Source organism: Trachinotus anak, unplaced genomic scaffold, assembly GCF_046630095.1.
Source record: "Trachinotus anak isolate AG129_WGS33_773 ecotype Australia unplaced genomic scaffold, CSIRO_AGI_Tana_v1 ptg000021l, whole genome shotgun sequence".
Classification (NCBI taxonomy): domain Eukaryota; kingdom Metazoa; phylum Chordata; class Actinopteri; order Carangiformes; family Carangidae; genus Trachinotus; species Trachinotus anak.
Genome location: NW_027273872.1, coordinates 17650113 through 17676827, shown reverse-complemented (window position 1 = coordinate 17676827; position 26715 = coordinate 17650113). Strand labels below are relative to the sequence as shown.

General features: G+C 40.6%; 4 protein-coding genes across 4 annotated transcripts; 2 read left to right on the top strand and 2 right to left on the bottom strand.

The window, feature by feature from the left end:
* Positions 1 to 924: 924 nt before the first annotated feature.
* Positions 925 to 2850, bottom strand: LOC139605800 (glutamine amidotransferase-like class 1 domain-containing protein 3, mitochondrial). The gene is made up of 5 exons (XM_071457586.1): positions 2701 to 2850; positions 2100 to 2212; positions 1692 to 1863; positions 1379 to 1580; positions 925 to 1287 (listed from the first exon to the last, which is right to left on the bottom strand). The coding sequence occupies exons 2-5, from the start codon at positions 2205 to 2207 to the stop codon at positions 1095 to 1097; spliced, it is 675 nt and encodes a 224-aa protein (XP_071313687.1). The 5' UTR covers positions 2208 to 2212; positions 2701 to 2850; the 3' UTR covers positions 925 to 1094.
* A 663-nt stretch (positions 2851 to 3513) lies between these two features.
* LOC139605797 (uncharacterized) lies at positions 3514 to 7810 on the top strand. Its single transcript, XM_071457584.1, has 9 exons — positions 3514 to 3654; positions 4177 to 4293; positions 4427 to 6103; positions 6198 to 6297; positions 6388 to 6536; positions 6676 to 6788; positions 6874 to 6963; positions 7051 to 7173; positions 7266 to 7810. Exons 1-9 carry the CDS (start codon positions 3600 to 3602, stop codon positions 7470 to 7472), a joined length of 2631 nt encoding a protein of 876 aa, XP_071313685.1. The 5' UTR covers positions 3514 to 3599; the 3' UTR covers positions 7473 to 7810.
* Positions 7811 to 11481: 3671 nt separating this feature from the next.
* LOC139606168 (uncharacterized) lies at positions 11482 to 16569 on the bottom strand. Its single transcript, XM_071458202.1, has 11 exons — positions 16529 to 16569; positions 15433 to 15609; positions 13844 to 15346; positions 13656 to 13748; positions 13458 to 13562; positions 13246 to 13355; positions 12951 to 13142; positions 12678 to 12840; positions 12414 to 12579; positions 12168 to 12262; positions 11482 to 12077 (listed from the first exon to the last, which is right to left on the bottom strand). Exons 2-11 carry the CDS (start codon positions 15587 to 15589, stop codon positions 11992 to 11994), a joined length of 2670 nt encoding a protein of 889 aa, XP_071314303.1. The 5' UTR covers positions 15590 to 15609; positions 16529 to 16569; the 3' UTR covers positions 11482 to 11991.
* Positions 16570 to 16891: 322 nt separating this feature from the next.
* Positions 16892 to 20636, top strand: LOC139606169 (cis-aconitate decarboxylase-like). Its single transcript, XM_071458203.1, has 6 exons — positions 16892 to 17022; positions 17479 to 17533; positions 17665 to 17852; positions 18263 to 18355; positions 18649 to 18854; positions 19411 to 20636. The coding sequence occupies exons 1-6, from the start codon at positions 17005 to 17007 to the stop codon at positions 20336 to 20338; spliced, it is 1488 nt and encodes a 495-aa protein (XP_071314304.1). The 5' UTR covers positions 16892 to 17004; the 3' UTR covers positions 20339 to 20636.
* The last annotated feature ends 6079 nt before the right edge of the window (positions 20637 to 26715 follow it).

The following is a 26715-nucleotide window of genomic DNA, read 5'->3' as shown; positions in this document are numbered from 1 at the left end:
GTCTTGTTTGAAAAAAGACTCTGGCTGACCAATGGTGGAAATATGGTCACTCAGTCAGTCAAGGGCATTATAGGGCTGCCCCTGCTCTTGCAGTCCAGACAAAAGTTCATAAAGTTGTGACCTGTTTGAAGTTTAAATAAAGTTTTTAGGAAAAGGTAAGAATGTGTAGGAAGACGCTGAATAAGACTTTCAATGTTTCTCTCTTAGTCATTTCCATGGCAGCTAAACTACATTGTTTCAGGAAGGGCTGGCGTTTAAATGATGATGACTGGTGCTCGGGGCTGTTATTTTAGACTAGATTGCTTGTACATTTGTACCAGTGTGTGTCTCTGTATCTGTCTGTTTATTTATGTGTCTGTTTGCTCATGTGGGCATGCAAGTCTAATCAGCAGATATGAATCCATTGTGTGTGCCCAGCTGCAGTTGATGGTCTCCATAGTAATGGCACCTCTTTAGTTACACCTGGTTAAAATAGAGATTGTGGTGAAAGATTGTTAACTACTATCACCTAAGGCTTCATATTTTCTGAGAGAGGAGACTCTGCTGAATGCAGTAATATAAAGTTTCTGTTTGTTGTGTCTAAAATGTGGGAGCTGCAGCAGTTGTAAAAAATACCCCACTCTCTGTTTTCCTCCTGATTTTCTGGTCGATTGCTTTCATAGTGATCCCACCAACTACTGTGTTTTGATATTATTTAAAACTCACTGGCAGTTGAGGCAAAGTGAAAGTTACAAAGTTACAAATATAAACCACTTAAACATTAAACCATCCAAGGATTTGGTGGATACAGATGTTTCCTACCCCTTCCCAAACTTTATATGCCAAATATGTGTATATGAGAAACTTATCCCACATTATTTATGTTGTAAATGTTCTGTGGCTTCAAGTGTTTTCTTTTTTTTAAGGAAAAATAATTGAAAAATGTAACTTGTAGAGTAGATTTTATTGAAAATCTCAAAACAACACATTGATTATATAACAGACAAATGCTCAGAGATAAGTGCAACAAGTTAATATTAAATACAGTTCCTGTAAAGAAAATCACAAATAACTGCTTTTTAAGCAAATGAAAACAAACATCCAGAAGAGGCTTCTTAAGCCAGTTTCAGTGTCTCTTTAACTAAGACACCAACTCCATCAAACACTTGATGAATGGGAGCATTGCACATGAAGGCACAGGTGGTGACCAGCTTGTTTTTGACATCAACATGAGCTTCTCCCACATCCTTGTTCACATGTTTGCAGCCCATCTCCTTTATAGCACCTGCTGTCTGGGCATACGGCCACCTGAAGAGGACAACAGAGAGACAGAACTGTAGAATTCATTTTTTATGTATATATCCATAGACATCTGATGGTGACAAACAGTGTCACTCACTTTTCACACTCTTTGTCCTGTCCCACAGTGATCTCGCAGCCAGGCAGGATTTTGGCAGCGAGGACAGGGGAGATGCAGCACATGCCCAGCGGCTTTCCGGCTTTGTGGAAGGCCTTGATGATCCTCTCCAGATGTGGCTGGATGGTGCAGTCCTTATTCTTCACTGCCCAGTCACTTAGGTTCTTAGCCACACCAAAACCGCCTAAATAAGCACACACACAGGGAGGATTCATTTAGCATATCACAAAAGTGAAAATATATAATGCAGAATGACATACTCTATGAGGTTTATTCATAGCTGACTCTGTCTCACCTGGGATGATGGCTGCATCAAATGCTGAAACATCTAACTTGGCCAGATCAGTCACGTCACCCCTGGCGATACGGGCACTTTCCTGCAGGATGTTTCTTTTCTCCTCTGTAGGTTTCCCCTCACAGTGATTTACAACGTGCATCTGATCTGCATTCGGAGCAAACATCTGCACCTGAAATGAAACACTAACATGTAAACCGTTCTATATCAGATCTTTTTAGAGTCTTTATTATAGCCACCTCTATCTCCATGGGTCAGGATTATGATTGATAGTGCTGTTGTATTGGTAGATAAATGCACCGGAAGTTGAAATGAATAATGCAAATCCCTCGAAATGGGGCTGGATGCTGTAAGACAACAGATAAATACTCCGTAATACATTTATTCTTCTTCTTTTCTTGGCCTTACTTTTGCTCCAGCACGACTCAGGTGGACGAGGACAGCAGAGGCCTCGTGAATCTCTGTGCCATCATAGACGCCACAGCCTGAGAGAATGACTGCAACACGCTTCACCATGATTCCTGTAAAACACACACATAAAGCACATATAGACACTACAGATATATAGTCTAGACAACACAACTTTTCTTACTTTGACACTGTTATCCCATATTTGTTTCACTATCAGATACGAAGGACATTTGATTAACTGGGCGCTGTGCCTGAGCCACCTTTTGCACATGTTTACATTAAAAATTTAAAGAGCCAGGTGAGAAAGGAGTCTCAGGTGTGCTGCGACTGCTGCCAGGTAACACTGTTGACGCCAGTAAAGAGGAGTTACAGGAAGAGGCTTGATTCTCTGCTGAAATAAATACATGCAGCACTTGAAAATGAATATGTATCAGACACTTATTTAACATTTCCCAATTTCCCTTATGCACTTGGCAGTGTTACTTTCAAAACATTATTAACTAAAATCAACCAGTTTGTTAATGAAATATTACATAGAAAGCAATGGTTGAGTTTAGATAGCAGCAGCAAAGATAGTGTAGATAGTCCCAGATCTCACCTTGTATATGCAGGGGGCCTGGTGTGTGTGTAATCGGGCTGCTCAGTAGAGGTGTGCTGGCTGAACTCTGAAACTGACTCTTTATAGTCCTGCCTCTCCTGTCTCCGCCTACAACAACCTGCTGTCCAAAAGGCTGACATCATGCACCAGGAAACCAGGAACACTGCTGGATATGTATGGTTTGCCTAGAGGAGGAAAATGCTGAATCATTCCTCTCAATGTTTCAAATGAACAATAGCTAGGTAGGTAAATAGGTGATAACACATTTAAACTACGTGGTCAATGATTTATTAAGGGCGTACATTCAAAGCTTTGTGGTTGAGACTTGTACAAAACAAAAAGTCATTTTTCAGGGTTGAAAGCTGTCAGATGCTCAAACATTTAGATATTTTGTTCAAGCAATGCATTTGAAGTAATGTAAGAAAATAACAGCTGTATTAGCTCTAATATTCTCCTCATTTTTTTCTTAGGGAGGACAGACGGAGGCAAAACAATTATCTAGAAATATAAAACATAAGCACATATGTTACATTAATCACTTGATCTGTATTACTTATTATTTACTGGTTATAAGCTCCAAATTAAATGATTAACATCAATGCGTGTTGATATTTAGACTTTAAGTAATATTACTGTTTGATGTATATCACACAGGTGTGGGTTTTTGCTTTTACACCCATGAGCCAACTTTATATTCTTCCCTATAATGTTGGCCAGTTGACTAGAAGACACTTGATAATCAATAATGGGAGAAGCCTATTTTCTCCCTGTACAGTGGCGGATCCGTGTTATTTCCCGGTGAGGCGCACCTTCTCCTCTCAGGTTTCCTTTGCTGCGTCATGACGTCACACGCATACGTATAAAGCGCAGCCTCACGTCTCCAGAAACACACTCCTGCTATGGCTCAGCTCGGCTCGCTGCATGTGTCCGTTGGTATCCTGGGAATCTCTGGCGGTAAGATTTTTATCTTCATTGTCCAGTTACGACTTCATAATGTTTGAACATTAAAAAAAATAAAAAAATAAATAAATAAAAGCAGCCAGAAACCAGCTTTTTCTTTATAATTAGGTGTCATGGTACAATATGCTAAAAATAAAGTGACAAGTTAATTTGGTTAATTTTAAAAAGCGTGTTGTTTGAGTTTCAAGTTGTTGACGCTAAAACATGAAATCTAAAAAAAAGTACAACTAATATCTAAAACCAGCTAGATTCTCGACAACAAACAAACTGTTGGAGATATTTTCAATTTTATTTATTGTTAATATGCTGCATAAAATATAACCATGTGTGGGAATTAAAACGTACCTTTCTTAGTTAGTCATACTTTTAGCAAGACACCTGCTGTTGGTATTGGAGGGGAAAAAAATGTAAAATAAATAAATTTAAAAAAAAAAATTGAACATGGCACCTAAGTTTAGCTTTATTTTTTGTTACCAGTAGCAGGCTCTATATAATGACTTTTGTTCGAACTTGTAGGTTCTCTTCTGCTTCTGGTGAACAACTATGCCAGCTCTCCCGACAATAATGACTTCATCCCCCAAACTGCACTGGGGATTCTGCTCCTCATCATTGCAGCCCTCTTAGCGTATGCAGGTTGGTTTCAGTGACTGAGTATCACATGTTTTATTGAAGTCATTCATTTGTGCTGTTGATTGTTTTGTTTTTGTGTGTAAAAACTGAAATCCTCTCCCTGGTCCCTCTCTTCTGTTTACTCTCTGTCTCTTAGGTATCCGCCGCAGTCTGTCCCACGCCCAGCTGTTTTCATCTGTGTGTCTGAGCGTCTCTGCCCTGTGGTGTGGTTCAGGTCTGGTGTACATCCTGGTGGGGCAGGGAGTGCTGCAGCCCACAGAGCTGAGATCCTCTCTGATCCCTGGTCTGGCAGCGTTCACTTTAGCTCTGCTCATCATAGGCAGCGTTGCACTCATTGTAAAGAAAGCAGTTCTAGCTCTCATAGCTATCGGTATTAGCTTAGCATGTGCCCATCAAATTGCCGGCCTGTCAGCTGCAGGTTTTGGTCAGTCTGCCACAGCTGCTAACTACCTCCTCGTCTGTCTGGTGGGTGTGTACTTTGGTTCTGGGCGTCTGCTGTCCATCATCACTCACGGTAAAGTGGAACCTCCAGGAACAGGCCTGAAGAGAAAGGCTGAGCTGAAAACAGAGCAGAATCAGGGGTGTGGTGATGCAGTGTCAGTGGGTTTGGTGATGAACTTGTTGTCTGCCTCAGTGTTAGCCTGTCCTCTGTTAGGTGTGGTCCCCCAACTCTCCACCGGCCATGTCCCCTGGCTGTGGACAGCTGGAGTCTTCCAGCTCGGCATGTGTGTCCTCTTTTACCGAGCCATGGACACACTAGCTGCCACTTTTTATGGCTTCACTGCTCTGTTGAAATTTGCAGAAGGTTACAGTGCTCTCTTATCGTTCTACTCAATCCAGCCTTTCTCCCCTGTTCCCTTCCCTGTCGTCTTTTCTGTGCTTTTCTTCATCTTGGCTCTGTTCAGTTGTCAGAAGAGCTTGCTGGAGGGGCTCTACCAATTATTCTTTGTGGCCTATTGTATTGCCATTGCAGCCCAGCCACAAGGCTTCTTCCAAGGAGGCACTCAGGGTGTACAGGCAGCTATATTCATAGTCTCTGCCGGCATGCTTTTAATTGCCACATTCAATATGGTCTCCAGTACCATGATTCCCACAGGGCAGGGCTATTTCAAAGCTTTAGCAACCAGGACGCAGGGACTTACCCTCAGAGCACACGATAAAGAGCTGCATACACCTCACCTGGGCTACTCCAAATATGCAGATGCGGAGGTGTTAGGCCACGCCTGTAATGTGTTGGCAGCTTTTGCTGTCACTGCCACAATTGGTGACAGAAATCCTCTTTATGTGCTGGTTCTGCCCTGGGTGGTGGTGGCTGGTGGAGCACTCCAGCTGCTCTGTGGCTCAGTTGCTTTCGCTCGGGGTAAAACCTTTGAGAGTACAGTTTTCATTTTCTATGGGATCATGTGGACAGTGTGGGGTTTGACACGATATGGTGGCCTGTATGGTGAAACCAGAGGCTTCAATGTGGCTGTCGGGATCATTAGTTTCATGCTGTTTAACTGTTTAGTGACAGCTGCAGCACTGTTTCTAAATGTCGCCTGGTGTGCCTACACCTTCACCTTTCAGCTCATCCTCATTAGCTTCCTGCTGGATGCAGTGGGTGCTCTGCCTTATGGTTATGACATAGGAGTCACCATCATCTTTGGTCTCATCAGTTTTTATTGTTTCCTGAGCCACATTTTCAACAGTACCTTCCAGACCCCTCAGATCCCCTTAGGGAAACCTTTAGTCAAGCTGAGTGGCATTGGGGGAGGCGCACACGTCTGTCCACATGTACCAGCCCGAAAGGCCACATCTGTCCAGCAGATTGCAGGTGAAATATAAGACACAACAATTCTGATGTCTAAGATAAACATTTTTTTTATGTACTTGGTATGAGATTTTTTTTGTCTTTTCTTTCTCTGCAGAAATCATGAAAAATGGTGGCATATGTGGGATGCCTACTGACACTGTCTATGTGCTGGTGGCAGCTTGCAACAGACCTGATGCAGTTGTTAAAGCCTACAAGTGAGTTTATTGTTTTCTTGAGCGTGCCTTTATCTGCATTCACTTTATGATTCACTCTCATTACCATCTAATTGTGGTTTTTCACTTCAGGGTGAAGAAGCAGGCGCAGGACCGACCCATGTCCATGTGGATCTCCTCCATCAAGCAGCTGGAGCCGGTGCGACACCTGCTGAGCCCCCTGCTGCTGGACTTCATGGAGGCTGCGTGGCCCTCCTCCATTAGCATGGTTATACCCAGAGGTGGGTGTGCATTTGAGGATGTTTGCCTTTTTGAATGTGTGAGATTGTGTGCATATGTGTGTGTTTGTGCCTGTGTGGGTGCCTTATGTTGCATGGTGGGTGTATTTTGATCATCATATTGATTTCCTCTCTCACACAGGTCCATGGATGGACACTTTTGGTTTGGGAGATGCTGCCAAACACATAGGGACTCCACAAAGCATAGCCATCAGAAACCCAGACTGTGCTGTGGCCACCCACCTCATTAATCTGGTCAGTGTATGAGAAACACTGCAGGTCCCTGAATGACCTTGTCAGCAGAGCATTTAGTGAATACAACCTCGTCTTATTCCTGCAGGTGGGTCCCATTGCAGTGACCTCAGCCAACCCTACAGGCGAGGCAGACACAACTCACCACAACCAAGTTTACGCCAAACTGGGAGACAAGGTAATGACAATAATTTAGTTGTATTAAATACAAGAGGCACTTGTCTTTTGATTTTTGCAGTAAACTCTGTGCATTTTGCTTGGTTAGGTGGAAGGTGTCCTTTGTGATGGCCCCTCCCCAGAGAACATTGCATCTACTGTAGTTGATTGTACTAAGATTGAAACTGGACACATTGGTTTCTTCAGAGTGGGTCTCATTCCTAAATCCAAGGTAATATAGATGTATTGTTCAGTTCATTCTGAGTACAGAGTTTATAGCTCGCTCACACTAATGCTGTCTGCATCTGTTTGCCTGCTTTGAAGGTTCTTCAGATCTTTGAGGAGGTTCAGAGGAGACACAGACAGGGGCAGACCAATCCAGCTTTTGAGCCTGATCTGCATCTGCCAGATACACAACAGGACCAAAGTTCAGGAGAGGACAACACAACGGAGTCAGGGAGAGGAAGTGGAAGCTCAACACCAGCCACAGTTTCACCTGAACAAAGTCCAGTCCTCAGAAATGGGTCATAGCATGAATGCACAGCTTAGAAATGCTGCCAGCTGTAGCGTAAAGTCAGTCGCTAAATGAAAAGGTCTGATGCACTGATAGACATGTTTTTAAACGTTTCATACAGGACCCTCTTTATATTTGTGTGAAATTTCTATAAAGGACACAAACTAATGCACTATCATATGTAATGCATATATATATATATGTATATATTTTTTTTTCTTTTTTATCTATATTGCCTGAACATTTGTAATTTTTGTAAATGTTGTATTTTAAATAACATCAATGCGCTCTATAAACTTTCATGATACATGATCATCACATTAAATTATTTCTAAAAGCAGTTTCAATTATATATAATTGGTTTTATTTTATTGAAATATTCATACCATTAATATATGTCTGCCCAACACATTATGGCAAAATCATTTAAAATGTAAGAACAAAGCTTAGATGAATAAGGAAACATAACCAAATGAAGTATAATAATACAATTATTATTATTATTATTATTATTATTATTATTATTTAATTTAAAGCCCTAACACACCCAAAGTCTACACTACACAAGTGTTTTCTCCCCCATCCTCTTCTAAACACTGATTCTCCCTCACTCTCCTGCTGTTGCACCTTTTGGGGCAGGACAATTACATCATCATCATTGTAACTGGTTTGATGACTCGAAATGAGAGTTCCTAGTACTGTTCCACACGAAGGGTATCAACCAGTCTTACAGAAGGAGTATTTCAATATGCTTATAAATAAAAAAAGACCATTACAAATGTGAAATGTCAGTTGACCCAGTATTTATTATTTATTGACTGTCACAAGCACAAAAATCATTTTCCTCACACAAGTTGCACCTCATCACATAAAGACAATAAGATAAAATGTCCATCATTAGCTTTTATTATTGACAAAATGTGTAGAATATAATAACAATAACAAAAATAATAATAATTATTATTATTCTAAACTTTATTTATATACCACTCTACACAGAATGCAGCTCAAAGTGCTTTGACCAATATAAAAAAGACAGGCAATGTTGCATGTTGGTATTTGGATAACCACCGAGATTTTGTATTAAATGTATTAAATATCATTCTCTGATAGTAAAGTGATGACTGGGACTTGAGAAAAATAACTCACATAAGATGCTCAGTAGAGTTTATACTCATTTCAACACATGCTGCCCAGTCCTTTTCTTCTTGGAGTTCAGTTCTCCAGATCTCAACTGTAACTTTTCAAACTCAGGAAAATGACTACTGAGTTGAAGCTAAGGGAAAGATGTTTATTAATGTAGATTCAAGTGGAAATTGAAATGTTTCATTAGCACAATTACAAACGATTATGATTAGCATTGCGTGTTCTCTAGGGATGCTGCTGCAAAACACAGGGAAGTGGATAGGTGATAATCAACAACAATCTGCAAGCAAATGTTACTAGCAGCAAACTCCTTGAGCAAATAGTACTGTTTCCTCTTTCTGTGTCGGTAAGGTAAGTGCTCTGTATGTATTCATTTCTGAAAATACTTCCTTATTTTCAATGAACTGATTGATGATTAATCCTTTGTCCCCTAACAAATAAATAAAGTTTTGACCAGAAACCAGGCTGAGGAATTAAAACCCTTACAGGACAGGGCAGGGCTTTGTTTTTCAGAAACTTGTTATTTCCTTCATTGGGATTCGGTGAATAAACAGGCTGTCCGGACCAAAGAATACAGCAGTGTGTGTTCTTCACCCACAGTGACTAACAACCTGTAGAGTAGAGCGAGAGGACATCCGCACCCAGAACCTCAGACTGTAAACTCTCACGACAGGGATTTTTTCAGACTGTGTTTGGATATACTGTATGTGTATATGTGCGAGCATTCACACTGTGTGTGTAAATAGCTCTTACATTTTTATACCGTGCGTTGATGTGTTTCACTGCCACCAGAACATCACTAAGCATCCTGCTTTCTGCATGACTACAGTTGAAGCATTATGCTTGTGCCTGCAGCATCCCTCCTTTAGGAAGTGGATGAAAAAATGCACTTGAAATGATAAATGTTTATGATGTTGCTCTTTCAAAGCAATATTCCTCATTTACATCCTGATCACTTAATATGTCACCATATTCAGTCTAGATTGATGTAATAACTACTCAGTTTTAAAGTGTTTCCTGGTAGAGCAGCAGCTAATTAAACAGGGAAATCCCAGAGACGTGTTGTTCAGCTTGTGTTTGACATTCCTTAAAGTTTACGTACAAGGAAAATGGTCCATTCCAATCAGAGCAAGAGGGAAATTGCAAGGACATTTCCTTACCATTACAGATAACCTTTCGGGTGAAGTGACATATAAAGAAAATAATCTACCACAAGACAATAAGAGTTCTGATTATATTTAAAGGCTGAACTCATCTCAAATCTCCTTCCCATGTAATATATCTGAATCTTTCTTTTCTCCATTGTTCTTTTAAAGTGATGGATGAGGAAAATAATCTTTCATCCTATAAGAATGACTTTTTCATTCAATTCCCAATTTTTTAAACGTGACGTCTTGTGTTTGTTGAAACGGTACCATCATCAAAAAGTATGCAAGGACATTCCAGTGGATGAAGTTGCTCAGCTTTGTTTGCAAACCACCCACTATGAGAAGTCACACATTTAATTTAATCTGCAAGAGCCTTACCTTGCAAACACAAATCTTCCTGAAAAAAGCCTGAAAGGCTTGTTGTTTTTATTGCATTCAAAGGAGAAAAAATGCACAGGTGCTCTCTTTCAGCATTGCAGCACCCTGACTTACATTATAATAAGTAAAGCTTTAGGAGCCTAATGAGCATAATTACATTGCACATGAATCAAATCAAATCAGTGATTTGAAAGTTAAGTCAGCTTTCATCTTGTTCCTATAACAGGGCTTCTTACAAAGCTTGTGAAAACAGTGTATGTTTGTTAACTTATGGATCTGTCATTTTTTTGTCCAGACTGAAATACTGAGTGGATTGGAATGAAATTTGGTACAGCTATACATGATTAATCCTAATGACTTTGAGGATCTCACTTTTCAACTAGTGCCATCACCAGGGTGACATTTTCACCTACCTAATGAAATATTTGTCGGATTGGCAACAGATTTTCATGATCCTCAAAGGATATATCCTTGTGACTTATGTGGTCCCTTGACTTTTCCTCTAGCAATTTAGTTAAGACATCCATGTTCCCCTTAGCACGATTTGTAATAGCTTTGGTTATCGATTTACTTTTCCATCCTTAAGTAAAAAAGAAAATTGAACCTGGTTTGAGACCAAATATCTGCAATGGCATTGCCAGAAGCCTCAGCTTTAGTCCTGTGTGTTTTTGTGCTAATAACTGTTACGGATGTTAGCATGCTAACATGCTAAAATAAAAATGATGGACATGTTAAACATTATACCTGCTCAATAGCAGCACATTAGCATTGTCAATATGAGCATTCTAAAGTTACCATTTAGTTCAAAGTACTAATTACAGCCTAAATTCAGCTCCACAGAATCATTAATCTGGTTTTAGATTCTTAAATTAGTCTTTTTTCATTAAAAGTAACAGTATGATTTAGGTCATGATACTATGTCTAATGACCTATGGTATGTTTTGGGCAATACCTACCTGGTGTCATTGCTTGTAATTCTTTCTTGCTATGTTTTTTCTTGTCAAGGGAATTGTCCTGTCAGTTGGATAGTGTTATTTGACCTGCCCGTTTGCCATGTGGTGTGTGCACTGTGACTGTTTAAGTTTCTATTGTCATGTCTTGTATGTACAGATGTTTGTTTAAATGTTTAAACCTTAATGCATCTGTTGCATCAGTGGCTGAGAAGGATACTATGTACCATCATTGCTATGTTTGTGCATCTCATTACCCCCTTTTCTTTCTCCCTTTCTTTCCTGTCACCTGTCAGTTCAGGCAGAAATGCTAAAAAAAATAGGTAACAAATGAATCAATTGAAACCTACAATACTGGTCCCATTATTTTTTTCCTTTTAGGACATAAACGTTACACAAAATCAGTCAAATTCAGTTTATTTTCACAGCATTATTAAATACAAGAATGTACAGTGAGTTTTCTGTTCAACCTGAAGATGAACTTAAATGTGGAATTCATGTCAACGTACAGTATAATTTAAATGTTTAAATACATATTTACATAATTATCACAGTCATATAACAGTCATTTCACAGAAACATTTTGACATTGATGGAGACAACTAAGAGACATAACTTTCATTACATCATGGTACGTCAGCTGAGATTCTTCACGTGAAATAAATTATTTGCTGAGAGCGTTTTCATTGTGAGCTACATGTTGATGTTCGACTGTAACATTTGCAAAAAGACACCCAGTTACACTTACAGTATATAAGTAGCTATACTCTATTTTTCTTTCAGTCTTTCTCATATTTTTCCTAAAGTGTCCCAGAGACCGTAGAATGGATATAGGGGGAGCTGGAAAAATAGATCTTCTAGGGAAGCAGGTGTGAAGAGGCTCTCGAAAAGGAGAGAAACGAGGTAAGTGATGATCACACCATAGTGCTTTTCAGTCTGTCAAAGATCTGTCGAACCTTTACCGCAGGGACACAGCCTTCCCTCACAATGGTGATGGTCCCTGTCAAAAGAGTAAGACAGGTTTGAGTGAGAAAGTGTCTGTTAAAGCACAAAAGCACAAAAAGAGAGAATGTAATGGGGATATATTTACCTTCATCAATCTTCAGGCAGTTGACCACAGTTGACGCAACAACTTCATTAGAGTTCCCATCACACAGAACCCCTTGGATCTTGTGTCCCAGTCGACTGCAGGAAAATAAAAGGCAGCAGAGGGCATAACTGAATGTGCATGTAGTTGCAAAAAGCACATTAAATGCTAACAAAGGTGAAATAATTCCTCTGCAGTACAAGCAGTTTATAAATCTCTCCAAGCTAATTTCTGTGAAACGATGCTTACTTTATGACCATGCTATGGTGGGTGCTGTCTGCCTCTCCACTGGGATTGGCTGAGGTAATGGCAAGGGGTCCAGTGATGTCACATAGATGGCAGGTCACAGTGTGGTCAGGGACGCGGATCATGATGCTTTCCTTGGTACCAACACGGTCATAAGCTGGTCCCACTCCTAAACAAGATCATTTAAAAGGTGATGTGAATACTGCTTACTGTGATTTACTGAAGTTAAACTGAAGATAGATCTTTAATTGCAGCTGCCAAGTTTACCCAGCCTCAACAGCCAGTCGCCTTTGCTGACGATGCAGCTGATGCCTCCAGGATACACGTTCCTCATAAACTCCCAGAGCAGAGGACTGAAGGGAGGCTTGGCTGCTACCAGCTGCTCCACACTAGAGATGCAGATACAGATGGGCTTCTCTGCTGGTCTGTCCTGGAGCAGGTCAAAGATAACAAGTCGATGAGATTCACATAATGTGGAAATTGAATTTAATGATCTGTCCCATATTATACTCCAACTAGCACCTTATTTTTTATTCTTACTTTAATGTTGTAGATCTTCTCTATAGCCTGAGGATTCTTGCAGGAGGCAGCCAGGGCATAGACTGTGTCTGTGGGAATACCACAGACTCCACCTTCCTCCAGAAGGCCAGCGATCTTCAGGAGACCACTGGTGAGCCGTGAATTTGCCACTGGACAGGGCAGCTCTGGAGAGGTTTCCTGTTTTACTTTCTCCTGAGACCGGCCACATAGGGAGGGGCAGGTTCATAAAATTAACAGGATGAACGCCACTACAGCATCAGAGGAGGAATACAATATGAGTCTTCTAATTAGTTACCTTTATCAAAGGAGGGCCCATAGGTAGCAGTGTCTGTGAGAAGATGCAGTTGACCAGTGATGCCAGAGCTCCATATATACAAATTATTGAAAGCAGTGCAAGCATGGCCACTGTAAAAAAAAAAAAAAAGTCATAATATTTTGATAAGGAGATGCAGATAGAATTTTAACTTAAAGCATTTTCTACATTTAAATGTATGTATGTATACTTACTTTCTAGTTGGTATGGCAGTCGCTGCAGGGTGGACAGCAGGAAACAGACCAGAACAACCTCCATGATTGTTGTTAGAAAAAGCAAAACCAGGTTCCTGTAGGCAGCTGATGAAACAATGGAAGGGATTACAACTGGCCCAAATAGTAATAATAATAAAAATGACAATAATAATTCTTCTCTAATGTGGTTAACCTTACCTATCAGCATGACGAAAGCATTAATGACCAGGAAAGCTATGGCTCCTGCTGTAAAACCATAGGATGCTACTGTGGAAAATTGTAGCAGGTCACCTGGGGAAAAAAAGGAAAGAAAAATTTGTGTTTAGAATTGTGGATAATTAAGTCAGAACAAATCCCCATCTAATCACATGGTTTTACCAACATACCAGCAAACCTAAACCAGGTCCAGGTTGCCCACACTGCTACATAGATGGACGAGATGACGGATCCAAAGCGTCCACCTCCTGTAACTTGCAGCCGGCTGACATAGGCCTGGATGATGGCTCCAGAGATGAGGACCCAAGGGACAGTCAGATTGAGGAAGGATGGATTTGTGCTTAAGGCACGCGCATGGAGGGCTGAGAGAGCTGCAACCCCATTTGAAAGGTAGAACAGGGCGTCTGAAGCTGGAACCACCCCCTGATCTCCCAGTGTAGACCTGCTGCACTTAAAAGCTTTCTGTAGCTGTTCAGTGGAGATGGGCTGTGGACCAACAGGGATGAGAGACTTCTCTGCTATTGTGTTGATGAGACGTGAGAAGGTACCATACAAGGAGGCTGCGGTGAACAGGGAGCAAGCTACACCAAAGAAGATGTAGTAACCCTGGAGGGGGATCTGGGAGATTGTTGAGACTGTGAGCAGAACAAAGAGCATGTTGTGGATCAGTTCCAGGACATCCATGTTCAGGCTTCCCACACAGAGCACCAAGGCTGCCACCACAAAGAACCAATCCCCCACCATTGCTTCCCTCCCTGAGACCACTGTATTCTCCTCTACAATCAGAACAGATAGCACAAACTCTTCCCAAGCCTTGATGAGCCAATATGTAGCATGAAGACCAAACTTAGTGGTGTGGTAGCAATCTTGGCGCAGATGGGCGTAGTAGCTTGAGAACAACTGGGTGACTGAGATGATTGAAATCCATGTAGCTCCCAAGCCAAAGGACTTCATGTACCCAAAGCTGTAGAAAGCAAAGATGAAGGGGGCAACAGTGTCACAGAAGAAACCCAAGGCCATGGGCTCTGCGTATTTTGTGTTTTTCTTCTTCTCTTGGCCAATGCTCTGGGCACTTGCCGAGTTGGCGGTTCCTAGCAGGAGAACATTAAAGAGAGGGGTACCAAAGCCTTTGAGGACTAGACGCTGAGTCAGACCTTTGACAAGCAATGCAGCCGAACCATAGATGGCAAAAAGGAGAATGAGCAACTCGAAAACCCCAGAGACCACGAGAGCCCAGGAGCTTGCTACTACAGCTACTGCTTCAAAAATTAAGGTGGCCGTGATGGCCCCAAAAACAAAAGGCATAATGTAGTTTACTGTGGCAGAGCAAAAGGCCAGGAGGAAGGACAGAAGGATATAAGGGACCAGACCAGCAATCGCTGACTCTTCTATGGACAGAAATATATTGTATACTGGGGTCTCTGTGGTGGCATTCTGAGACATGTTGCTCATCATGTTTGTGGACAGGGATGAATTGGTCATCATTTGATATGGTAGAGATACTATTGTTGGAGTTTCATCTAAGGCACCATAGTAGATTCGAGTGGCACCATAACTGCTCCAAAGAGCAGCATAGCCAATGAAGGCAGTGCCACTCAGATGATCATATTTTCTGAAGGAAAGCAGTCCAGCCACCAGTTGGCATATACCACCGATTAGGATGAGATGGACACCTGTAAAAACCATGAAATTAAAATTAGTAGAACAATTTTGCATGGCTGTTTATTATATTATTTTTGGAATATTTTCTAAGCTTTACCTGCAAGGATGTTCTCCACTCCTACTGGTGCGATGCCAGTATGTGCTGTATTGAAGTTCTGTAGAAGTACGAGGAACGCACTGATCCCATTGGATAACATGCCCAACACTCCTGGTTCACCATAGAAACTGGCTGGAAACCCATCTAATGTTGCCATTGTGTCAAACTGCGGCTTTACTGAAACAATGAAACATATGACTCAGAAAGCATGTCCATGAATGTAAATATAGTACCCTGAACATTTTCCATATAAATATAAAGTGCTATACTGAATGCACAAATGACTCAAAAGACAAACTGAGAATACTGTCTTAATCTTGTTTGATTTATTGGGACAGTTTATTCCCTAAAGTGGGATAATATTAAGGTGTTGCAAAAATATGCAGAGAGAATGGTCACTCTTGTGTGCAGTTGGAAATAACTTCTTTTTCAGAGCGTCTGAGTGAAAAATACTCACAAATACAAAAGAAGAGCATTGTACAAAAATGAAATAGGAAAAAAACAAAACTTTAAATACAATTATGATAACTGTCAGAGACATAAATATATAGTACAGATGACAAATCCCAAATTCAATAATATGACTTTAATAGACTTTATTAAACTTAAAGTAAAACTCGAGCATTCTACTACCTCAGACTTTCTGTCTTATCTCTTTAACCAGACCTGAGACCTGAAAGTCCCTTGCCCAACCCAGTCATAAGAGGGCTGACCCACTGTTGCAACATGACAGCAGCAAGAGACACAGAGGAGTAGCTGTGTTCACCTTCCCTGCTCTAATAAGTGGAAAGCAGAAGGGGTCCACATAAGCAAACATTTTATCCTTAACTAATATACTGATGTTTACCCCAAAGACAACTACACCATGTACCCAGCTACTGTTTTTGATTCTGTCAGTTCTACTTTTACAGTGCTGACGTTTTAAAAACTTCATAAATAACAACTTGAAATTGTTATAATTTTGTTGTAGATAGACATTTAGCCGATATAAAAAGCATGTCATGACCAAGAATTTTTTATGTGGCATTTCAAAGGTTACATGTAATAAAGTCTTTGTGCTAGGCAGCAATAAAGTAAATGAAAACAAAAGTCTTACCTGGTGAAGATGCTTAGACAGATCAACTGTTGAGTTGTTCTGAAGCAGGGATGAAAGTTTGTCATAAATAAGGCTTCCCCATTTGTAGGAGGAGTTCATGAAAATTCCCCCACACTAACCTATAACCTGTTACCTGGGAGGTGGCATTACTGCCTCTCATCTTAGACAATAGAGTATCACTCCTCCCTCCTCCTCTTCTGAGGACAGTGGAGCTGGTCAAGATGACGACAACGATGATGACTGCTGTGGAAATTCCTGCTTAAAATCTGATAATATTATGTTATGGATATGCCTGCCCTTCCCTGTTCCTCCTTGGCTGGTGTCAGGGGCCATTGTGAGTCCTGGACTATATAAGGAAGGTGCCCTCTCAGTATGAGAAGCATCAGCATCTTCAACAACCTGTTGCCTGAAAAACTACTGCATCAGCAGTGAGAGAAGAAAGAAGAGCAACGTGAGAGAAACAACTGACTGAAACCATGATCTCCACACTGCAGGTAAAGATTTTAAGATATTCTTTGAGCCTATTTTTATTTGATTAATAGAGATCTAATGTGTAATTAAGGGCATCTGAGTGAGTGAAGCAGATTTTCTCAGGACATTTAAAACTACATTCAGTCTAACGAAAGATTTAACCTAAAACACGAAAATCATAACATAGATTTCACTGTGTAGGCTTCAGGGAGAATCTAACCAAGCTCTTGCCAAGTAATGAGCATATTACACATGCTGCACCACACCTGCTACAGCACTACCTCACCAGCACACTAGCTCTTTCAAAAGAGGCACAGACATGATTTAATTAGATCTGAGTCTGACACAGAAAAGCTTCAAATCACAGCCTGTAAAAGACCTGAGGTGTAAAAAAAATATTATATAGTAATACAATAAATGCTCTACTTAGTGGTTTAGAGGTGTCAGTAAAGAAATTTTGTTTTATGTTTGTCCTGCAGAAAACCATTAGACCAATGTGGGCTGTCAGAGGACTACATATGTCAGCAGTGGAAGGTAAGCTCAACTTATTCGTACACTTTTTCTACTTGGTTGGAAACAAAAAATTGTACTTGTAGACAAACATGTCTCCATTTACCTCTGTCCTTTTATCTGATTACTACATTCCCTGCTCTTTTCCCTTGCAGTTTTGAAGTGCCCGGCCCCAGAGGACACAGTCACAGCCAGCTTTGGAAAGTTTATCAGTGAAATAAAGCCCCAGCACTTGTCCTCCACAGTCCTCCACCGCAGCAAAAGGATGGTGCTGGACAGCATTGGGGTTGGTCTGATTGGCAGCACAACAGATGTGTTTGAATTGGCCCTGCAGCACTGTCAGGTGAGGCAGAGGGGGAAGAGAAAATAATGTTTTTATCTGATATGAGGCAATGAGACAGATGAAAGCAAATGCCTGACCTTACAGAAACAATCATCCTAAGTCAGAACAAATGCTGTGTGTTGACAGATGAGATGATGGAAGAAAACACTGGTTACTATTATAATAATGCAGTCATATATCTTGGGAACAGACAGGTTTTTATGGCTGATGACCTTTTTCCACAAATTTTCCAGATTGATTTATGACTTACAAAGAAACTTATTCAGCCTCTATTAATTTAAGGGTGATGTGCCTAAGCTATTTAAAGTAAAGTTCATGTAATGTGTGCTTGTCTGTGTGATGACTGTAAAATTTTCTTTTAAAAATGCCCCAACTCACTCTGTTTATCTGTCTCTGTCTTTTCCCCTCAGCACATGTACGCTCCTGATGACATCAGCTCTGTATACGGACGCAGGGGCACCAGGCTCTCCCCAACACTGGCAGCTTTTGTCAATGGAGTGGCGGTGAGTATAAATAGATGGAACAGATGTGTCACTATTGTCCCCAGTACACCAGTCAACTTCAGAGGCACTAATTCCATTACCTCAACCAAACTATGGCTATTTTATACTCAGCTATTTCTGCAGCCTGCAGAAATTAGCTTTGCCTGTTTGGTTGAAGCCTGTAATGGCAATTAAAGAGTGCTGACCAAGAAATGCAATATAGGAAACTACGGAAAAATGGCCATCTAATTGTTTTCAATATTAAAGAAATTATTATGTACAAACATTTGATTATTAAAATCTTCTTGCTTCAGACTCACTCCATGGACTTTGATGATACGTGGCACCCTGCCACTCATCCCTCAGGAGCGGTTCTTCCTGCTGTGTTAGCACTCAGTGACCTGATGCCTGCTAACCGAAAGCCTAGCGGCCTGGACTTCCTGCTGGCTTTCAATGTCGGCATTGAGATCCAGGGTCGACTGATGAGGTTCTCTAATGAGGCCCACAACATCCCCAAGAGGTGAGCTCCTCAGAGCATGAGTGCTATTATTGATATTGTAATTTATGTGCTAAAAACAGCTCTAGTGCCCATTTAATGGATATGAAGCCAGTTACTTGTTGACAATTTTTTTCATTTATATTCTACATGGAGAACAAGTCTGAAGAGATCCATATATGACTCTGCTGATCTCTGCAGTGTGGTTTACAAGAAGGCCAGTGCAGTGTAATGTGCAGTCTCTTAGTGGTGTCAATGAGCTGTGAAAGGCGAGTTAGTGGGACAGCAGAGGCTCTGTGGGTAGTGTTAGCACAATTAGCCATGTGGAGGAGAATCACACAGGACTCCATTTATCAAGTGTTTACACCAAGTCAAATGACCCACCTCATTATATGCTTGTTCATCAAGTACTGAAATGACTAAAACCCTACCTCCTTTAGCATCCCTGAAATATACTGTGTCTGTATGTGGAGAGGAGAGTCATGTAAAGAGAAGCTGTTTGTCCAAAGTCAAAAGACTAAATTGTTCTAAAACAGCAACTAACCAAAGTCTCTTTTCTCTCTCTTCTTCTCATCACCAGGTTTCACCCTCCCAGTGTGGTAGGGACAATGGGAAGTGCAGCTGCCTGTGCTCGCCTCTTGTCCTTGGATCACTCCCAGTGCAGTCATGCCTTGGCCATAGCAGCTTCTTTATCTGGAGCTCCAATGGCTAATGCTGCCACTCAGTCTAAACCCCTTCACATCGGCAATGCCTCACGTTTGGGGCTGGAGGCTGCTCTGCTGGCCTCCCGAGGCCTAGAGGCGAGTCCTCTGGTCCTGGACGCTGTCGCAGGGGTGGCCGGCTTCAATGCTTTTTATGAAGACTACGTGCCACAGCCTTTAGAATCACCCAATGATGACAGCCATATGTTCCTGCTAGAGGAGCAGGACATGGGCTTCAAGCGTTTCCCCGCCCATCTCGGGATGCACTGGGTGGCAGATGCTGCAGCCTCGGTCCACAAGCTTCTTGTGGGAGTTGACCCTGGCACTGTCTCTCCAGCTCAAATCCAGGACATCCGGCTCAGAGTCCCCAAATCAAAGTACATCAACAGGCCTTTCCCTGAGTCTGAGCATGAAGCACGCCACTCCTTCCAGTTCAATGCTTGCAGCGCTCTCCTGGATGGTGAGGTGACTGTGCAGTCCTTCACACCCGCTGCCATGAGCCGCCCTGAGCTGCTCGCTCTGCTGGGCCGTGTTCAGGTGGAGCATCCCGATGACAACCCCGCTAATTTCAACCGCATGTATGGTGAAGTCCAGGTGACACTTGTTGGAGGAGACATTCTCAAGGGACGCTGTGACACATTCTACGGCCACTGGCGCAACCCGCTGACCAATGAGAGCCTGAGGAAGAAGTTCAGAAACAACGCAGGGGCGGTGCTTCCTTCAGAAAAGGTTGAGGGGCTGATTGATGTGGTGGACGAGCTGGACAAACTTAAGAACTGCACCGCTCTTCTCTCACAGCTGCAATGAACATTTACAGACGCGCATGTGAAACAGAGATCATTGTACATAAATACATAAGATGACATTTTACCCAAGAATTTATTGTCAAATATGTTTAAAATTAAATTTAAAATGATGAGTTGTAAAATGTGATCTAGTTACTTTGTAAAGGGAAAATGAAGGAAAGTTTATATGCTTAATAATTTCAAATATTAACATTGTACATATATTACTGCACTTTATACTGTGTATTCATGCTAAACAATGAATTCCTAAAATGTTAATGTTGTTGTTTGACATTAAAACATTTTATCACACAAATGCAGTATTTTTGTTTATGTGTTTTTGTTTTAAAACCTACTCAGAAGCACGGTCTGAGAATTTTTTTCTTTTGATAACAGAGAAGAATGGTGTTGGAAAATTTTAGTCCGTTCTCTTTGGCTCAGAAAACTAATATCTTCCTGTGAGTACTGAACCATTCTGTAGAGAAAATTAGTGACTAATGAAGTTGCATAGGGCAGCACATTAGTCTGCTATTAGGTTAATGACTGCCAAAAAATCATTTGTGGATGTCCTGTTTTCATGAGAGGCACAAACATCTTGTGTCCTTCAGTTGAAACATGCAGGAAATTTGCAGAGTAAGAAAAGTTAACAAGTAACTGCTATGCACACAAAACATAAACTCCCACAATGGTGTTTATCTTTTTCAAATGAGTGCATTTGGAGTGCAAATAAATGAACATCTGTGTTTGAAATTAAGAGCAGTGCTGGGAAAAGAGAGCTGTTTTACTCATTCCAATGTGTGGTCCCTAAGTTAATATTTGACAATATGTCTGCAAAGGAAAAAATGGACACCTGTCTTGGAGACACCACGGCTCTGTTTCCAGCTCAGCACTGCATGATGCAAGAGGAAACCAACAGGCCATAGCCCTGTCTGGTCAGGTCTGTGTGTGTTGGCACAGATGAAACCATAAGATATGTTTTTAAAAGAGTTAATAAATCTTAATAACTTTCTAAAGAAGGATTAAGTTTGTCATTAAAGTGAATTGGAGGTTGTTCCAAAAAATGAAGCACAAAGTTTACAAGGAGCCTTTTCAGAAGTAAGTAAGTGTGAAGTAATTGAAGTAATTTACAGCAGTACTTTATTAACTTATCTGACGGATGGCACCCAACTTATTATATATATATCTATATATCTATATAGATATATAGATAGATAGATAGATAGATAGATAGATAGATAGATAGATAGATAGATATAGACATGAGACATTAGATATAGACATTAGACATAACCCAGTGTATATTATACACTTATTTCAACCTGATGTGTGTGTTGGCACAGATGAAACCATAAGATATGTTTTTAAAAGAGTTAATAAATCTTAATAACTTTCTAAAGAAGGATTAAGTTTGTCATTAAAGTGAATTGGAGGTTGTTCCAAAAAATGAAGCACAAAGTTTACAAGGAGCCTTTTCAGAAGTAAGTAAGTGTGAAGTAATTGAAGTAATTTACAGCAGTACTTTATTAACTTATCTGACGAATGGCACCCAACTTATTATATATATATCTATCTATCTATATAGATATATAGATAGATAGATAGATAGATATAGACATGAGACATTAGATATAGACATTAGACATAACCCAGTGTATATTATACACTTATTTCAACCTGATATGCAGTACACAACAAAACTGTGTACAAGACTGGTCAGTATCAAAACTGTTAATTAATTACAGATCGTGTCCATTTCATGCAATGTATTTGTTTTCAGATGAAGCCAAAGAGGAGCTAGAGGAACTCTGAGAAACAGCAAGGTTTGACCAACCTATTTGTTCCAAAGTATATTTCCTTCCTGGATGGAAATATAATCATAAATCATACATTATTGCTGTGGTTGACCATCAATGCTGTTTTAACTTCAGGATCTTCCTGTGGTAAACAAAGCAACAGAGGCAAAGTCTTCAGACAGTCTTTCACAAGTACAAAGAGAATAATGGCGTCTCTGACTAATGTCATTGTGACTAACAAGGAAATAACTAACAGTGATCTTTAGGGTAAGGAACTGTCGTCAACAAAAATGTTACCTTGAGCAATAAGGAAAGTGAAACACTGCAAAACAGATAAACGTCTTCTGTTGATCTGTCCTAGATAGAAAACAAAACAGTTATTACATAATTAATTTTATCGTGGCTGATAATGAAATAAAGAATAATGCAAAGCAGATAAGCAGTGAAAAAGTTTGTTTATTTTGTGATAATTATAAGGGGTTGCTGATATGATTATGCACATCATAAGCCATTACTGAAAGATTTTCCTGCAGGGACACTTTCTGCATTGCTGTGTTTTATCCTAAGGAAATAATCCTAAAATGAGGAGAAAAGACCCCTGGCAGCTAAAAATAACCTATTAGATGTTATAGAGAAACAGACTGAATAACAAAGGAGGGGATCCGACCACTATAAGCCTGAATTACAGGTGTGTAGTTTTCATACTCTCTCCACCCACGGCAACACACCCACAATACAACAGTGGTATAATCTCAGGTGTCTAGAGACAAGAGCCTCTACCTCTACAGCCTTTGACATACGTAGATGGAGTTTCCATGCTGAACACGTTGCTTCTGATGCGGGTCATCAATGGTGTCATCTTGTGAACAGGACACACACAAAGGTATAACTGTGCTTTGATGGTGAGTGGGCGAGAACTCATAGAGGACAATGACAGCTCTCTCTTTAACACTTTGTTCATCATTTCAACATTCAGGAAAAATGATGAATATAGGGAAACATGCACTGAAGATGGAAACATTCACTACTGAGTAAATACCTGGTTGAGGTAATTACTCATTTACCCCATATTTGGTCTATATCATGTTATGTACAGTAAATTAAAGTAAGTTTATTTTGTCTCTTTGGTTTCCCTTAACCAGTAATAATAAGACTATCATCATAAGACTATTAAATCCTTGGTTGATTTTTTAATATTCTCTTTTACACGGCCGCCCACCCTGAGCCTGGTTCTGTTGGAGGTTTCTTCCTGTTAAAAGGGAGTTTTTCCTCCCCCCTGTCATAGCCATATAGAGTGCTTGCTCTATATGGCTTCATGGGTTTTTCTCTATTATAAAATAAGGTCTTGACCTTACCCTGTAAAGTGCCTTGAGATAGTGTATGTTAAGATTTGGTTCATACAAATAAAATTCAATTGAATACCCTGTGTGTTGTTTGAACTACAGTCGTTTTGGTCTCAAAACCTCATATCTGAAACAGTAATAGTGCAAAGTAGGCCCGATGGACAGAGTTGGTGCATAGGTGGTTTTGGATTTTCATGTGTTCAGAAATCAGGCCAGTGAGGTCTCTTAGTTATAGTTTGAAACTTCAGTGAGATTGTGGTGTGGATCAAGTTATTGTGACAAAAAAAAAATGAATAAATGAAAAATAAAATCAAAAATAGGGCGTTTTCAAAATAACGAAAACTAGATGTGAAAAAAACTTTTTCATTAACTGAAATTTAAAAAAAAAGGCTTTGTGAAAATAAGTGATGACTAACTGAAACTGTATTGAAACTAACTAAAATTAACTAAAATTGTAGAGGAGATGTCTTTAGTTCTTGTCTTTGTCAATTTATTTCATACATAAGTTGAGTATTTTTTGGGTGGTTATGAAATTTACCTTCCAATTTTTTAGTGCCAGATGCAGTAGTATCTTTACCAGCTGTCTGACTCTGTGTTCTACCAGTACATGTGCACTTTAAGTATCAAAAACATTCATTGATGAGTTTGTTTTGAGTTAGTTCATCTAAATGAATCGAACCTCTAGTGTTTGCTGAGTTTTTTTTCTCAGATTGACTCGACCTGTATCTCACCTCAGAAGCAGAATTACACACATTTTGCACTTAAGGCTGCATCTTGTGTTGCCTTTTTACATTTTTGTGCCCATATCAACATTTCATGTACTGTTGTCGTTGTCGTTGTTGTGGTGGTTGTGTCCAGTTGAATTTTTCTGGTCAATGACACATACACACTGACCAACACACATCTTTTATGGATATCTTCTGCAGATGCCTCAAAATGTATGTTGTTTTTGTTTGTTTTAGGTTTTTTTTTGTTTGTTTTTTGGCTCTGTGAAGTACAAGAAGGTGATGGTCGCCCCAGCCCCACTCCTCTCCACTGGACCCTCTTCTATCCCAACTCCACAAACCATCAGACAAGAAGAGACTGACTGAAACACTGAGCACTTCAGAGAGGTCTTAAAGGAAAGGGATGCATTCCTGATATTTCATTAAATGTGCCACTTTTGTCTTTACACCAATTTTTATGATTTGATATAAAAGATATAAGATTTTTTTTCGTGTTTCGTGTTAGTGAGAACTTCGCCCAGATAATCCATCCACTTGACTTGTGTGGCATATCAAGATGCTGATTATACACAGCATGATTATTGCACAGGTGTGCCTTGGGCTGGTCACATTAAGAATCAGAATCTGACAGTATATCAAACTGGACTCACAACCGCAGACCACATGTAACCATGCCTGCCCAGGATTGTTTCTTTATCTGCAAGATTGTTTGAGAGCAGACACCCAGACAGCTGATGTAACAGTTGATTTGCACAATCAAAGAATTCAACTGCACGCTCGTTGTCCTCACCAGGGTCGTGACGTGACTTCAATTTGTCACCGACTTCAGATGGAAAATGTTCATTTTTGATGGTGTCTGGCACCTCACAGATGAATCCTAGTTTTCACTGTGCTGGGCAGATGGCAGACACCATGTATAGTGTCATGTGGGCGAGCATTTTGTGAATGTCAATGCTATGAACAGTTCCCCATATGTTAGTGGTGGGATTATGGTATGAGAAGGCATAAGCTACAGACAATGTACATAGGTGCTTTTTAATGATGGCAATTTGAATGCATAGGGTTACTTTGATGAGATCCTCAGACCCATTGTTATGGCAGTCATCTGCCACCATCACCTCATGTTGCAGCATAATAATGCGCAGCCACATGTCCTAAGGATCTGTACACAATTCCTGGAAGCTGAAGACATCCCAGTTCTTGCACAGCCTGCATGGTACTCACCAGACATGTCTCCCATTGAGCATGATGGGGAAGCATGCTCCAATTTTTGTCCATATCCAGCAACTTTAGAGCCATTGAAGGGGAGTGGGTCAGTGTTTCACGGGCCAAAAACAACAATTTGATCTGCAGCCCTTCCCCCAAAACATGCACATCTGTTGCCCAAATCAACAGTACAGTGCCTAATATATGTATTTTTTTTAAAACAAAACTGATCCAAACTCTGTGCTAAAAGCTCCCAGACATTTTAGTAAAGCAACATTTCGATCTACAGGGATCTTCATCAGGCACTGTCAAGTCTGACAGTTTCTGGGAGCTAGTAGCACAGTGTGCAGTCTTTTGTCTTACTTTTGCCTTTAGTTTAATCTTTTCAACCCATCACCTTTAGATGTGCGTGCGAGACCGTGACCGGCCCAAGGCACACCTGTGCAATAATCATGCTGTGTAATCAGTATCTTGATATGCCACACCTGTCAGATGGATGGATTATCTTGGCAAAGGAGAAGTTCTAACACACACACACACACACACACACACACTGAGTGTATCATATAGCACCATCATAGCATGATGCTGCTTCCATCATGCTTCACCTTAGGGATGGTATTAGCCAGGGGATAAGCAGTGTCTGGTGTTTGCCAGACATTGTGTTTGGAGTTCTGCTCAAAGGCTCAATTTGTGTCTCATCAGAGCAGAGGGTCTTTTGCCTCGTGCACTCAGAGTCATTTAAATACCATCAGGCTCTTATGCCTTTCACTCAAAGCGGCTTTCATCTAATTGCTCTACCAGAAAGGCCTGATTGATGGAGTGCTGCTGAGACAGTTCTCCATCCGGCAAGTTCTCCCATCTCTGCAGAGGACTTCTGAGGCTCTTTTAGAGTGACTGGGTTCTTGGTCACTTCCATGACCAAGGCCCTTCATGCCCAGTTACTCAGTTTGGCCTGACAGCCAACTCAAGGAGGAGTCCTGGTGGCTCCAAACATCCAACACCAACAATCCAAAAACCATTTCATAATTATTGAGGCCACTGGGCTCCTGGGAACCCACAGCTTTAGAAATGGTTTTATGCCCTTGCTCTGATCTCTGCCTCAACACAGTTTCATCATTGAGGTCCACAGAGAGCTCCTTGGACTTTAGGACTTGTTTTTTGTCCTGACATGGAGTGTTAATTGTTTGACCTTACATACACAAATGTGTGACCTTCAAAACTATATCCAATCAATTCATTTTGCCTCAAGTGGACTCCAATCAAGATACAGACACATCTCAATGATAATTAAAACAAACAGGGTGCAGCTGATCACAATTTGGGTCTGAT